The 12,886-nt window shown below is 40.4% G+C and overlaps 1 protein-coding gene across 3 annotated transcripts in view; it reads right to left on the bottom strand.

Annotated features, from left to right (window-relative positions):
* Positions 1-12,886, bottom strand: part of RPAP1 (RNA polymerase II associated protein 1) — a 41,484-nt gene that overhangs the window by 16,622 nt on the left and 11,976 nt on the right. For all 3 annotated transcript variants that reach the window (XM_009569987.2, XM_054068464.1, XM_054068463.1), the window contains exons 8-16: positions 10,995-11,110; positions 10,495-10,593; positions 9,939-10,040; positions 9,004-9,171; positions 6,524-6,706; positions 4,715-4,849; positions 4,356-4,535; positions 1,761-1,918; positions 250-429 (exon numbers count right to left, since the gene is read on the bottom strand). In XM_009569987.2, the coding sequence (XP_009568282.2) occupies positions 250-429; positions 1,761-1,918; positions 4,356-4,535; positions 4,715-4,849; positions 6,524-6,706; positions 9,004-9,171; positions 9,939-10,040; positions 10,495-10,593; positions 10,995-11,110 (1,321 nt within the window). The remainder of the gene's footprint in view (positions 1-249; positions 430-1,760; positions 1,919-4,355; positions 4,536-4,714; positions 4,850-6,523; positions 6,707-9,003; positions 9,172-9,938; positions 10,041-10,494; positions 10,594-10,994; positions 11,111-12,886) is intronic.

Below are 12,886 nucleotides of genomic sequence, written 5' to 3'. Positions count from 1 at the left end.
GTAGCTGAATACAGATTTTTACTCCTGCCTCTTATCAAGCCAGCAGGTATATAGCTGTCCATCAGACAATACACCTTTTAACCTTCTGTCAGAAGGAATACATCTCGCCATGCAGGGATTCATATGTGAGACAGTATGCCATTAAAAACGAAAGAAAAGAAGGTAGTAGCTGGGTCTCCAAAGTAAAGAGAAGGAACACAGGATGTCCGCTACCCAGATACACGGAACTGGTGACAGTAGAGGGCCTACCTGTTCAGCTTGGCCTGCAGCTCTGCCGTGTAGCCTGCTGTTTGCGTCATGTGTATCAGCATAGTAACTACTGCTGTAGCTCGCTGGACAGACAACTCCGTCATAGGGCTCTTTCGTCTGCAAGTGCTCAGCAATTCAGGCAGGGACTGGAGTATCCTCACCAGCATAGGGTAAAGATCCCTATTGTATGAATAGGAGAACAAATGTGGTTGAAAGGGCCTCTGGAGACAGCCTACAGATCAGCTCCCTGTCAAGCCAGGTCAGCTAGAGCAAGTTTACTCAGGAATATGACCAGTTGGATTTTGAATATCTTCAAGAATGGAGAGTCTACAACACTATCCTGTGCAACTTGCTCCAGTATTTGATTTGCCTCACAGTAAAAAAAGTTCGTTCTTACACTTAATTGAAATTTCCTAACTTTCAATTTGTGCCCATTGCTTCATGTACTTTCACTTCATACCACTGGAAGAACCTGTCTCTATCTCCTTAACACCCTCCCATCACGTATTTATAAAGATTGCTAAAATGAGATTATGAGAACATCACCACCACCAAAACAACAAAAATAAGAAGATGTAGGAAAAAAGATGTCAGAGGAGGAATATCGTAACTCCAAACCCATTTGAATGGGACATACCTCATATCTGACATAAGCATACCGACAATCTCTTGGAAAAATTTTTATTTTATTATTGTTTCCCTAGTTCTCATTCTCAGCGAAAGTATCCACAGTTATAATCATGCAAATCTACGGAATCTTCCGCTGTTTGTCTTTCCTTAACAACCACAGTGCTAAAAAGTGATATACAGGTTTTACTCTTTATTAACCGATACACCTGACTGGGCTGGAGGACACATAATACTGCTGTGGAAAGAGAATCTCCCTTCTGAAACTTAATACTGGCCTCCCTTTTACTCCTCTTCAGAACAACTCCATAGTCATCACTGTCCTTCCAAGTCAGTGCAATTACAGGAGGAAGATTCAATGCTTGAGGGAGGCCAGACTTAATCCCAGTGCAGACCTTGACAGTGAAGCACAAGAACTTTTAATGAACTGAAAAACAACACAGCACGCAGTTTCTCTGCATGTCTGCCTCGCTTAGTGTGTATGCTGGTGACTGCTGCCCACGGACTGCCTTTAGATCATCAGATTCAGTCCCACGTCTGCTGCAAACTGTGTCTTGATGTCACAGAAGCAGAGATTATTCATGCCTTCTAGGGGAAAAAAAGATACAGCCCTATAGAGTGATCTCCCACAGTATAGAGGAAAAACAACAAAATACCAGGGCTTAAACACAGGAGATAAAAGAACAACTAGAAAAAAGTACTACTCAACACGAATAACTTTAGAGACCGTGAGTTTTACTGCAGGAAGGCAGAGAAAGGGAGATAAGACTCCCTGAAGGGAGTAGAGACCGAGCCTGGAGAACCCTATATTTGCCCCTCTAGAACATGATGTTTGTTTTCTCCATCATGCCCTCCATTCCCATTTCGGCAGGTTTGGGCTGTACCTGTAGAGATCACAGGCCTGACCATAGCCAGCAGCCACAGCCCACAGCCGGAAGGCTTCAGTGCTTATCTTGATGGCTTCTTCCCTTGGCAGGGGCAGATCCAGTGGGTCTTCAGCTATAAAACGACTTAAACGACTTTTCATTTCAAATCTGTTAAACTGTAAACAAACCAAACAAAAAAGGAGAAGACTGAACAACCAGAAAGACAAAGGGATAAGAGACATCAGATGCATGCACCATTACACATTACTCCGACACATCAAAAGAGCTGTGGATTTCAATTCAGCTCATCCTAAACCTCAACTTGCACTGCTAAAATTTGCCTTTTTCTTGTGTGACCTTTAAGGAGCATACTACAAAGGATCAGGAAATGGTCAATATCTATTAAGAGAGAGGTATTCCTGGACAGAATGCCTAGGTGTTACCTAATCCGTTCCTAAAAAAGATCATCTACACCTAATTAATTCCTGATGGAGGTTTGTTGAGCCAACACACACTCTTGTTCTGAATGCTATCGACATCATTTAACTGATTTTTAAAAACTATATAATTATCCTTCTTTAAGCAGTTGTAAATAGAACTCTACTAGCCAAGATTACATGTAAACATACATCTTACGAAAAACACCATATACAAATACTGAATTGATGCCAATACTCTTTTTGGGACGTCACACTAAATGGCTTTCAGAGGTTCTACAACTTAAATCTTTCTATGATTCTGTGTTAATTTTAAAAAAAAACGGTACTTCCTGCCTATTGCTTCTGTAAGATTGTAGAATTTTGGTGTGTAGGTGGTGTTCTCAGGTTATTTTAGTATTGAATTAAGCATGACATGACTCATTTGCAGTTCTCTAAAAATTAATTATTATCGTCCCCAACAACTGGGTATTTTTGCTTAGCCATAAAATACAGCTTCTCTTTCCTTCTCCCACACACACAAAAGCTTGTGTGCATTCTGTCTAAACAAATGAGATCATAATGTCTTTTTCACAACACATGGATATATTATAGATAATTTAAAATTCAAATGCTTCAGAGACAACTCGTAGGGAAATCAATGTACACTAGGAAGAAAACAAAATTGCTGATGAATCAAACTGTGAATTCCGACACTTGTCCTACAGAACAGAGGGCAATGTCAGATATACTTCCAGAGGAAAAGAGAAATTTTGTTGTTAACTTAAATAAATTCCTATATTGATGATTTTGATTTAGTTTTTTACTATATTCCATTCCCATGTTTAAGTGCCTGTAACAAGGCATATGAGAGAGCAACAGAACAAAAGCCTGAGTGTCAGGAACCTTGTAAGCAGTTTTTGCATGCCTTGAAACACCTGGAGTACACAAACCCTGAAATAGCAGTAAGATTCAGAGATTTTCTATTATGTTCCTAGCACCAGTTACAGCCTTTAAATATCCCAGTATCTATTATCAGCACATTATGCCATGTATTTTATAGCACAGACTGGTGTTGTTCTGCTGATGTTAGCAATTTCCTAGACGGCAATTTATTAGATGCTATTAACAATACTAAACCAAAAAAAACTAAGAGGTGCTCATTGCACCGTAATGGGTGTTGCTCTTGGCAGTTGTTATGTATTTATAGCACTGGTGTGATGACCTATACAAGTAAATGCAATTATCTCTGAAGCGGAAAACCTGTCCAGAAGTAGATAAGAGGTGTTAGAAATACTGAGAAGTGACCTCAGAGTTATTAAGACAAATGAATGGCAGGAAAGTTCAACCAGGGCTGTAAAACACAAGAATAGTGATAAAATCTCTGGTTTATATAGTCCTAAGCTGCCTATCACTGGAACATAGGAGAGTACAGAACATCACACACACCATCGTGGGCTCTAAACATCTGCTGCTGGTCAGCGTCACTGAGCTGTGCTATGTAATTTTCCTTAACTGCACTACATAAAATAAAAAAAGCAGAGAAAAGCTTGAAATGGCTCTTTTACTGGTACATAGCAGAAGACATTGTTATTATGGTGCTGTCAATTCCTTCAAAACACATATCTTCACCTTTTTTACAATGATTATTTCAGCGTCAGCTCAGAGTTACCTCCAATTAGTCATAGAGTCATAGAATCATAAAATGGTTTGAGTTGGAAGGGACCTTAAAGATCATCTAATTCCAACCACCCTGCCATGGGCATGGACACCTCCAACCAGATCAGGCTGCCCAAGGCCCCATCCAACCTGGCCCTGAACACCTCCAGGGATAGAGCATCCACAGCTTCCCTGGGCAACCTCTGCCAGTGCCTCACCACTGTCATGGTAAAGAATTTCCTCCTTATGTCTAGTCCAAATCTTCTCCTCTCCAATTTAAAGCCTTGTCCTACCACCTGTAAAAAGTCCCTCCCCAGCTTTCTTGTAGGCCCCTTTCAGTTACTGGAAGGTCGCTATAAGACCTTCTCGGAACCTTCTCTTCTCCAGGCTGAACAACACCAACTCTCTCAGCCCGTCCTCCTATGGAAGGTGCTCCAGCCCTCTGATCATGTTTGTAGCCCTCCTCTGGACCTGTCCTCAGTCTTTACTTAGAAAGTAAGGAATCTGTAATCTGAAAGCTCTTCTGAGAATCACTCACCAGTCTAGCTGTTGCATTTCGGCCTCCAGATGCCAACACTCTGATGAACTTCATAGCAATGGAGCAAGCAACTCCATGGAGGCTGGTGAGTAAATGCCCTGGTTCAGCCACCTGGGGATCCCATTGAGTAGGGAGAAATTCCCTGACAATGGTCTCAATCAACCGAGGACAGTCAAGCAGCTGCAGAGAAAAAGCAGGCAGCACAAATAACTAAATGTGTGCAGTTATACAGACATGCAGAAGACATGCAAAGCACACAAGTTTGTCTAATTGCCTTGCCACAATCTAACCCGCTTCTTTATTCCCTTTTTCAACCCTTCCTCTACCATTGCAGAATTCCTGTACAATGGAAGATTTACCTGGCTGCATGCTTCAGAGGAGTGCCTTGCTATGTGGGTAAGAATGTGCAGTATATCCAGGACTACTGTTGGAACAGGTCGTACCACCTCCAGGATGTACCTCAGCCGGTGCTGGATTCGTGTCTTCAAAAGCCCCTGAAAGGAGAAAAAATTTCAACAATCCATTACGCTTTTAACAATCAGTCTCTGAAATGCAGTTGCCAAAAGATAAAATCAGATTCAACTACATCTTCTGCAGTGAGAAGGTTTTAAAATGACTAGTGGGGAATCAAAGAGAGAAGTTTCTACAGATTTGCTGGTACGCTAGCAAATGAGTGAGATTAGCTCAAGAGAGCAGAAACAACTGGGCTTCCATTCTGAATCAGACCACTGCTGGGCTATGGTATCCAGAGCAGGAAAACCATCTTCTTTATAAAAGAGTACTAAAACCTAATGTGGCTGAAAAGGGTTCTCATGTTCCTTGAAATACTTTGGCTGTAGAACTCCTTCACCTCATGCAGCACTCTCATGGTACTTGTTGCATCAGAGAAAGCTGAGAACAGCAGAGAACCAACACCAATTCCTATTTTGCAGTAGGAAAAGAGAGATGATGTGACTTTTATTCTATGGTTCACAGAGCAGAAGACCATGATGATTGGTGCTGCCAGGAAACAAATCTTCAGTTTAGGTGACAGCCTTACCTAATTCTAGTTGTGAAAAAAGGCAGCTCCACAGCACTCGAGTTCACAGCATGGATACTTGTTAAAAGTTGCAGCCAAGCAAGGATGTAATTCCAGGCCTGACCAAGTTCAGTTGTGAGGAGTAAATGGGTTGTAACACATAATATGCAGGTGTGAAATGGAATTTCACAACTGTAACAGTAGATAATTTTATCCTAAATATCTTCTCATTTCCAGCCACTTGGAACAAGTTAGAATCCCTTACGCTGAACCACAAAACTTGTTTCCACAATTACAAACTGATCTCCTATCTTGTGTCTACAACTCTTTCATTGAGCTTTTTAAATAGTGTCACCCAGCAGAATACACCTGAAATCACAAAACCTGTAAAGGAGACAGATGCCCAAGTACAGCAATTCATTTTCCCAGGAAGTTTTTAACCAAGAACCATTTGAACACAAGCTCAAGCATGAATAAAGTGATGTGATCACAGGTTTTAATGACTGCAGCAGGCAAGAGGGTTGCATTAGCTCTGCCAAGGTTAGGTTTGAGATAAAGATTGATATATTTAGATTTCCCATCAGGACTGCGAGATTAGCCATAAATAAGTGAGATATTCCTTCCATATGCTGTAACTCTTTATCTAAGAAACGCAAATATAAAGAATGAAATTAGGAAAATGTTAAATAGCCCCCTTATATCAAATACAAAAAGAATGTAATTGTTTAAATTAACTAGTTCTGAACTATCTAATTGAAATGCTCACGTTTAACCTTACAGAACTGCATAAAGACACTTTATTAGTTGCAGGAACCTTTCCACTTTTAGCTCAAGTAAATGAACTTGAAAACCATGTCTGTATGCAGTCTTTCAGCAAGTCTTACCACGTCATCAGAGTGCTTATTGCCAGTTTCTACACAGGAAGTTACAGATACTTAATGATGCTGAAATTGCATGCGTCAAGTCTCAACATTTTTAGAGATAAATAAAATTACCCTCCTGGTAATACATGACAGAAACATAACATCCAACAGCCAGAGAAAAGTTCTAATTCTTGTTCAGACTGTTCTTAATAGCATCACAGGAGGGCACATGCAGCCACTGTGCAGAGCCTATTTTCCTCAAAAGATTTCAGGTGTAGAGTGGTTACCTTTACAACATCATAACAGGCCACTTCTGGATCTGGCTTGGTTTCATCCTTTAATTTTTTATCTTGAGATTTCTCTGTTACATTTAAATCTTCTTCCTCCTCCTCCTCCTCCACCTCATTGGTAGGGACAAAGGGGAATGTAACAATCCCTTGGTACCATGAGAAGGTCCAATCAAGGTATTTCTGAGGAAAGTAAAAGAACATAAAATTCTCTCAAAGAAATCACAGAAGAAGACAGTTTTCAAGAATGTTTTTGATTATAGAATGCTTCATTGATTCCTCGCTAACCCCAGGAAAACAGGAGTTTTCCTGTTTATAACAATAAAGGATATTATAACACGTACAAGTAGGATGCAATGCTTTTTTAGGGAAGTGATTTTAACCTATGATGTACACACACTTGGGAAACCATGAAAAGCAATTACTGTGTGGTGAATTAAATTTATTATGCAAGCGGCAGAAATGCAGCTTAACTGAAAAATATTTAAGATAAAAATAAATAAATAAACAAACCACCAAGGCTCTGGAAGTCAAACTAGAATTTGGCATTTAGAGGCTCTAGTTTCACTGTGTGGAACTTAATCATAAATAATACAGAATATTCATGTAAAACTGGTATGCTAAAATAAAGGCTGCCTGGTATCTCTGCTTAAGTTCGTTTGACTTTTGTTTGAACACTCCTCAGCTTCAGCAAATTTAAAAAAAACGTTTTTTGTTCATAGCTAATGACAGTGTCTGATTCTCTTAGGTTCTATGGCAAACCTGCAAAGTGAGCTTTCAACTCCTCAGACAGGTTATTGCTTCCATAGCAGACCTACTCCCCCCAGAATGTTTTGAATATAAAAGACAGTCAAATTGAATGCTTCCATTTCCTGAACTGGCAATCATAGGTAACTACCACATTAGTCAGAAAAGTGGCAGACTTCAACTAAATCTTGAACCATTTTGGAAAATTTCAAATGGAAGTGCCAAGGAAGCCCAAGTTATTATCAATCATTAAAAAAAAAAACAGGCAAGCAATTATTAACAATATTAAAGTTGGTGAATGAATTACACAGAAGAGGCTGGACTTTAGAGAATGAAGTTATGAATCCTTCTGGAATACAGTTTGGGACTACAGTCTTCCTTTCATCAATAGAAGGAAAACCACTTCTGGGTCTGGGTCTTCAAAGGAAACAAAGGGCAAGGTGCTTCCTTCCCATAGCCATTAATGAATAAACAAAGCCTTCAGACTGACACGGATAAAAATCCTTCAATCTTTTGCGTTTATAGTGGGAATAAATCCTATTTGTCTTGCAAATCCTGAAACAGAAAGCCAGACTTGCAGACCCATCCCTTCCTCAGACACCTTTTAAAGGTCAGCAGCACAAGACTCTAGGAAGAACTCTCCAAATGAGAAAATAATACTGACATAGCACTCGCAGTGCTGCTTTTGGCATTGCGAGAGTCAGCAACCCTCACTGATGCAGAGACATCACACCATAGCTTTGATCTCAAATCAGACCTCTGCAGACAGTTACAAACCAGATTAATACCAGAAGAAAAAAAAAAAGAACATCAAGAGGCTGATTCATATCATTAATAACTCATGGGCAGGCAGGACTCATCTAGCAGAATACCATTAAGCTCATAGCTTAGAAAAGAAACAAGATATGGAGAAAGGTACCAAGTCCCTCGTTTCTCTTATCTCTCCATTGCAGATAGCTCGAAAAGCCTGGCAGAATTTGCAGGGTGCTTCTTGAGATCTACCCAGTCTTCTCTATCACCAGCCCCTTTGCAGTCTGACACAGGAGCAGCTCTCACAGAACGAAAATGAAACACAGCCCTTAGCATCCTCTGCCTTTAACAGACTACTTCTATCCAACCAGGAAGACATTTTAACCTTGCTGCTAAGAGCTCTTTAGTATCTCTGAACACTCAAAAGAAGTTTCAACCTTCTAACAGGAGAAAAAGCATCAAAGAGGAAATACACACATGAGAAGGCAAAATTAGGTATTTATCAGTGTGAGAAGAACACATGAGAACATCAGAAAATGGTCAAAAAAGGAAAAAGAAAACAGCATCATTATGAGGCATAAGGGAAAGCAGGGAGAATATTTCATCTGCTCGGAAGCAGGAAAACTACAACAAGCAAGAAGCCTACAACATAGGAGGCCATATTAAAAAAAATAAATTGTTCACGTACATTAGTAGTAGCCTGATCTACATTTACACGTCAAGAGGAAGAGAACCCCAGCAGCCTGCACTGAAATTCAATCATGAAGCACAACAAATGCAAACAGGAGAAAAGATGTCTGAATCTCTCTAACCGGGATAACTCATTCCCTTGTCTGTCTCAAAACACAGCAGTGGCATTCTATTGACTATTAAGCTAACCCGTCCAGAAAGCCTTTGTTCAATCCACCTACCATCTCTTGTCATTCCGTTCCTGTAAACAGCTCAGCACAAAATCAAACCCAGGAACTTAATGATTGTCTCACCTCATCATCGAGTGACACCAGCAGAGCCCTGAGAGCACCAATAGATGCTGCCATGACATTTTCCACTGCATCATCCAGCGAGAAACGCAGCAAGAAGAGAAACCCAGCATCAAGCAACAGGCGCAGAATGCTGCCCTTCAAGGAGGCAGCAAATTCTCCAGCCTTGGCCTGAAATGTATGTCAAACAAAGACAGTGTTAAAGCCGTCTCATCTTACCTGGGTACATGTCAACATTCTGCCTGTATGCCTCTTCCTGTTTCTACTGTAAAGTGGCTGAACTGTGTGCATGTTTTTCTTTATTTTCTCCTCCTTTCACTCCACAAATGATTGCAACTCCAGCTCCTTAATGCAGCAAACCTTTCTTTCTAAAGTGTGGACCCATGTCCTGTCCTATCATTTTTCTCAAAACCACACTGTTTCTTCTTCTCTGCCTCCACTGCTGTTGGAGGGAAGGTTAGCACTTCCCCTAATTGTTAGGTGGAAACATGCACAGAAGTAAATAGTCACTTTGCTTTACGCTACTGGCATATCTCTCTACAAGTAGGCCGATTCATTCTCACCTCCTACAGAAAATGCACATGTTGAAGGTGGCTCAGACAGCAGTGAAGGGTCATTGCTAAGGACAGGTTTGCTACAAAAGTAACACCAAAACAATAACCTGTGTTCAAAGCAACAACAGAAATGAAGTTGCAGCACAGCTGCTGAACAACACTCGACAGCACCTCCCTCCAGAAAAACCTGAAACTCCTTTTGGTATGTCCTAACACTAAACTTTTCTAAACGTAAGGAGATCCTCGGGGAAAAAGAATGCCCTACTGGTGATTTTGCTCACCTTCATTGAAGAGTAGAAACTAAACAACTAATACCAGAGAATCTGGGCCCTGATCCACCAGCAGTTTGAATTATGGGGAGGAATTCCATGGAAAGTGACTTACCTTTTCAACAATATGACCCAAGACCTGTAGAGCCAGTGTCCTCTGTTGAATAACCTGGCTGCGAGACAAATGAAAGAGCTCTTGTAGAGAATAACCAGCCCTCTAAATGGGGAAAGAGAACAAAAAAAAACAACAAAACACTCAGCTATAGGTAAAACGAGGCCCAATAAAATAGGATTAACTGTAAAATACTGCATAATGGGAGATAAACTGCAATGCAATGCTGTCTGCTCCTTTGTGGCAATTGCAAAAGAAACTCCAGCCATCAATGCAACAGTAGAAAACTAAATATCTTAAGAAAAGGATATACATGCACCTTTTTCCCACACAACAGATCCTTAATGGCATTACAGAGAAAAACATTAAGACTTTTCTGGAAGTAAAGCACTTAATGCATGCAGACCCACTTCTCTTCAGGAGCTTGTTTCAAAAGAAAATCACCCATCTGCACTTCCCTAAGGTTTTTGTCACTAGAAAGCCTTGACACAAAAGGAATCTGTCAAATCAAACACAGAGAACTGAAACGGATGTGCCCTTTCTACTACATTACACCTACCTCTGCCTCTTCTCCATGGTGATGCAGGCCTAGATGTGTCGGTAAATCAGCATCTGCAGGAATTAATTCTCCTTTTAAACTGAATCGAGCTTGCATTCCCTACAACAGATGGGTGAAGGGAGAAAAAGATCATTTCCATTGCCTTCCACTCCATTCATCGCTAAAAATACCACTTCTTACACCAAGTGCTGCAAGGTGATAGCTAAAAAACTCCCCAGGTCATCGGGCCTCAAATTCTCCTGTTTCCTTTTTTCTTAGCTTTCAGACCCACTTCATCCTAGATTACAGTTGCTGGACTCTTACTTTGTAGCTCTCTTGAGAACAATAGGCTGAATCGAACAGATGCTATCCCACCTTGTGGAAGAAACTCGAGAATCTCTCAGTCTGATGAAATCTCAGACTGAGTAACCAGAGGACTAGCTTTTGAAGCTTTCAAAACTGTTACTGCCAAGAAGCATGATCCAGACAAACATGAAAAATATCAGTTTCTGCTTTCAAACCTTTTTTGTTTTCTTCTGTCGGAGTGAGGGTAAATCTTTCATCCATTCCAGCTTCTCAAACTCCACATTGTCCATGTGAATCCATTCCTTCTTGGGCTTCACAGGTAGATCATCCTCTTTGGGGGAGGGAAAAATGGCAGTCTTACCTTCCAAGGCAGGGATGAATAAAATACTATTCCCTCTTTGCCAACCTACTTGGCTTAAGGATCACATCAAATACAGAATTCATATAAAATAAGAAAACAATTTTCACACTGACTGTTGGCTGATACGCAAGCATCAAAGGTTTAAAGATGTTTTTATCTTTCATGAGAGCTAGAAAAGGAAGTAAACAGCACTGTAATGAAATTCACAGACAAGGCTAATTTGGGAGAAGTTGAACAGAAGTCAGAACACAAATAAGGCAAAACAATCAGAACCAGGGCAGAAAATAATATCAGCCCTACTTTTTGAGAAGGCAAATTAACATCAGCCAAGGAGGAAGGGGTTAGAGGAGATGTGAAATGATTCAAAGATACTAATGCAGAGAGGTTCAAGTAAATTACTGGAAGCCAGCATGACTTCAGCCTAGATACACTGGAGACAGCACAAATACTGCTATTTGTTCTTTCATTGTGTTTGCAAAGCTGCTCTCCTCATTCCTGTCCCCCCTCTAAAGGCTTGAGGAGATTATCCTGGGAAGACAAGATGAAAAGAGCTGAAAACTTACAGAGCTTGCCTGAAAAACAGCTCAGTGGGGAAACTGGACAGTTGAACAAGAATTTCAAAGGTGCAAGTACTAATGGAAAAAATTACTGATTTACCCTTAAAAAGAGCTTTGACTAGGAGAATTTGAGAAACAAGACATTTATGCCTGACATCACAAGAGTTGCCCTAGGAAAGAGACAGATGAGCATGTGGAAGAACCTCAAGTGAAGGGACAGGACAGACATAACTATAAAGATCAGAACACTAGGAAAGTTAACCCTTTGCTACTACGACACTATCCCATATGGACATGAGAAGAGACGAGCTAAGAAGTCTTTGCTATCTCAAGCACAATCACAGGTAAGGACAGGAACAGGCAGACTGAGGGCATGAAAAGCAACAGCATCACTCCTGCTGGAACGGTCCAAAACTCATTTGCATTGCAGCTACTAGTCCTACGGTTCTAGTCTTCTCTTGCAAGGAACAATGAGTCCTACTGAGATGCTCTTCTTTCATCAAATCCTTTCCTGCTGATAACTGGCCTTGAACCTAACCTTTCCTCCAATTAGGAGATAAACTTCCAGGAAGGGCATTCATCTTTCCTAGGATGAAGCTTCACCCTTATGATCAATGTGGATTCAGTAAGCCAAGGCACCAAGCATAGTTATCTTCTCCAGCCAGAAAGCTGTTCCACAGAATTCCAGCCAAAGACTCAGTGCACATTTTAACTGAAGAGAAGGAAAAAGTATCTGAAATGTAAGAAAGTGGAGTGTTTGTGGATGATAGGTGCAAAACAAGAGGAAACAAAATCAGCAGAAAAATGAAAACTATCGATATTTGTAATTCAACAAATTGTTCTCTCCTTCTCCGTTAATCACTACACTGATAAGGTTGAGTTCTCTATGAATAAGATTTTGCATATTATCAGCAGCCCTTAGTATTATGATCTTGTTAACAAGAAAAAGATCTATATTCCAAGGCATCAGCAGATTATTCAGTTACTGAGAAATCCCTTTACAGAAATACAAGCTGACAGTGTGAACGTAACATTTGTACTGAACTTTCTCAGATCTTGGTTATATTAAAGGCTACCACCCAATCACTTCCCTTTCTGCTTTGCTTTCCCTTTTGTCTTGGTAGCAGAATTTACTATTCCATTTGGTAAGATTACAAGTTGCTGGATAAAGGCTTCACTATCTTGTTTA

Source organism: Cuculus canorus, chromosome 5 (assembly GCF_017976375.1).
Source record: "Cuculus canorus isolate bCucCan1 chromosome 5, bCucCan1.pri, whole genome shotgun sequence".
NCBI classification, from domain to species: Eukaryota; Metazoa; Chordata; class Aves; order Cuculiformes; family Cuculidae; genus Cuculus; species Cuculus canorus.
This window is presented reverse-complemented; position numbering and strand designations above follow the sequence as displayed.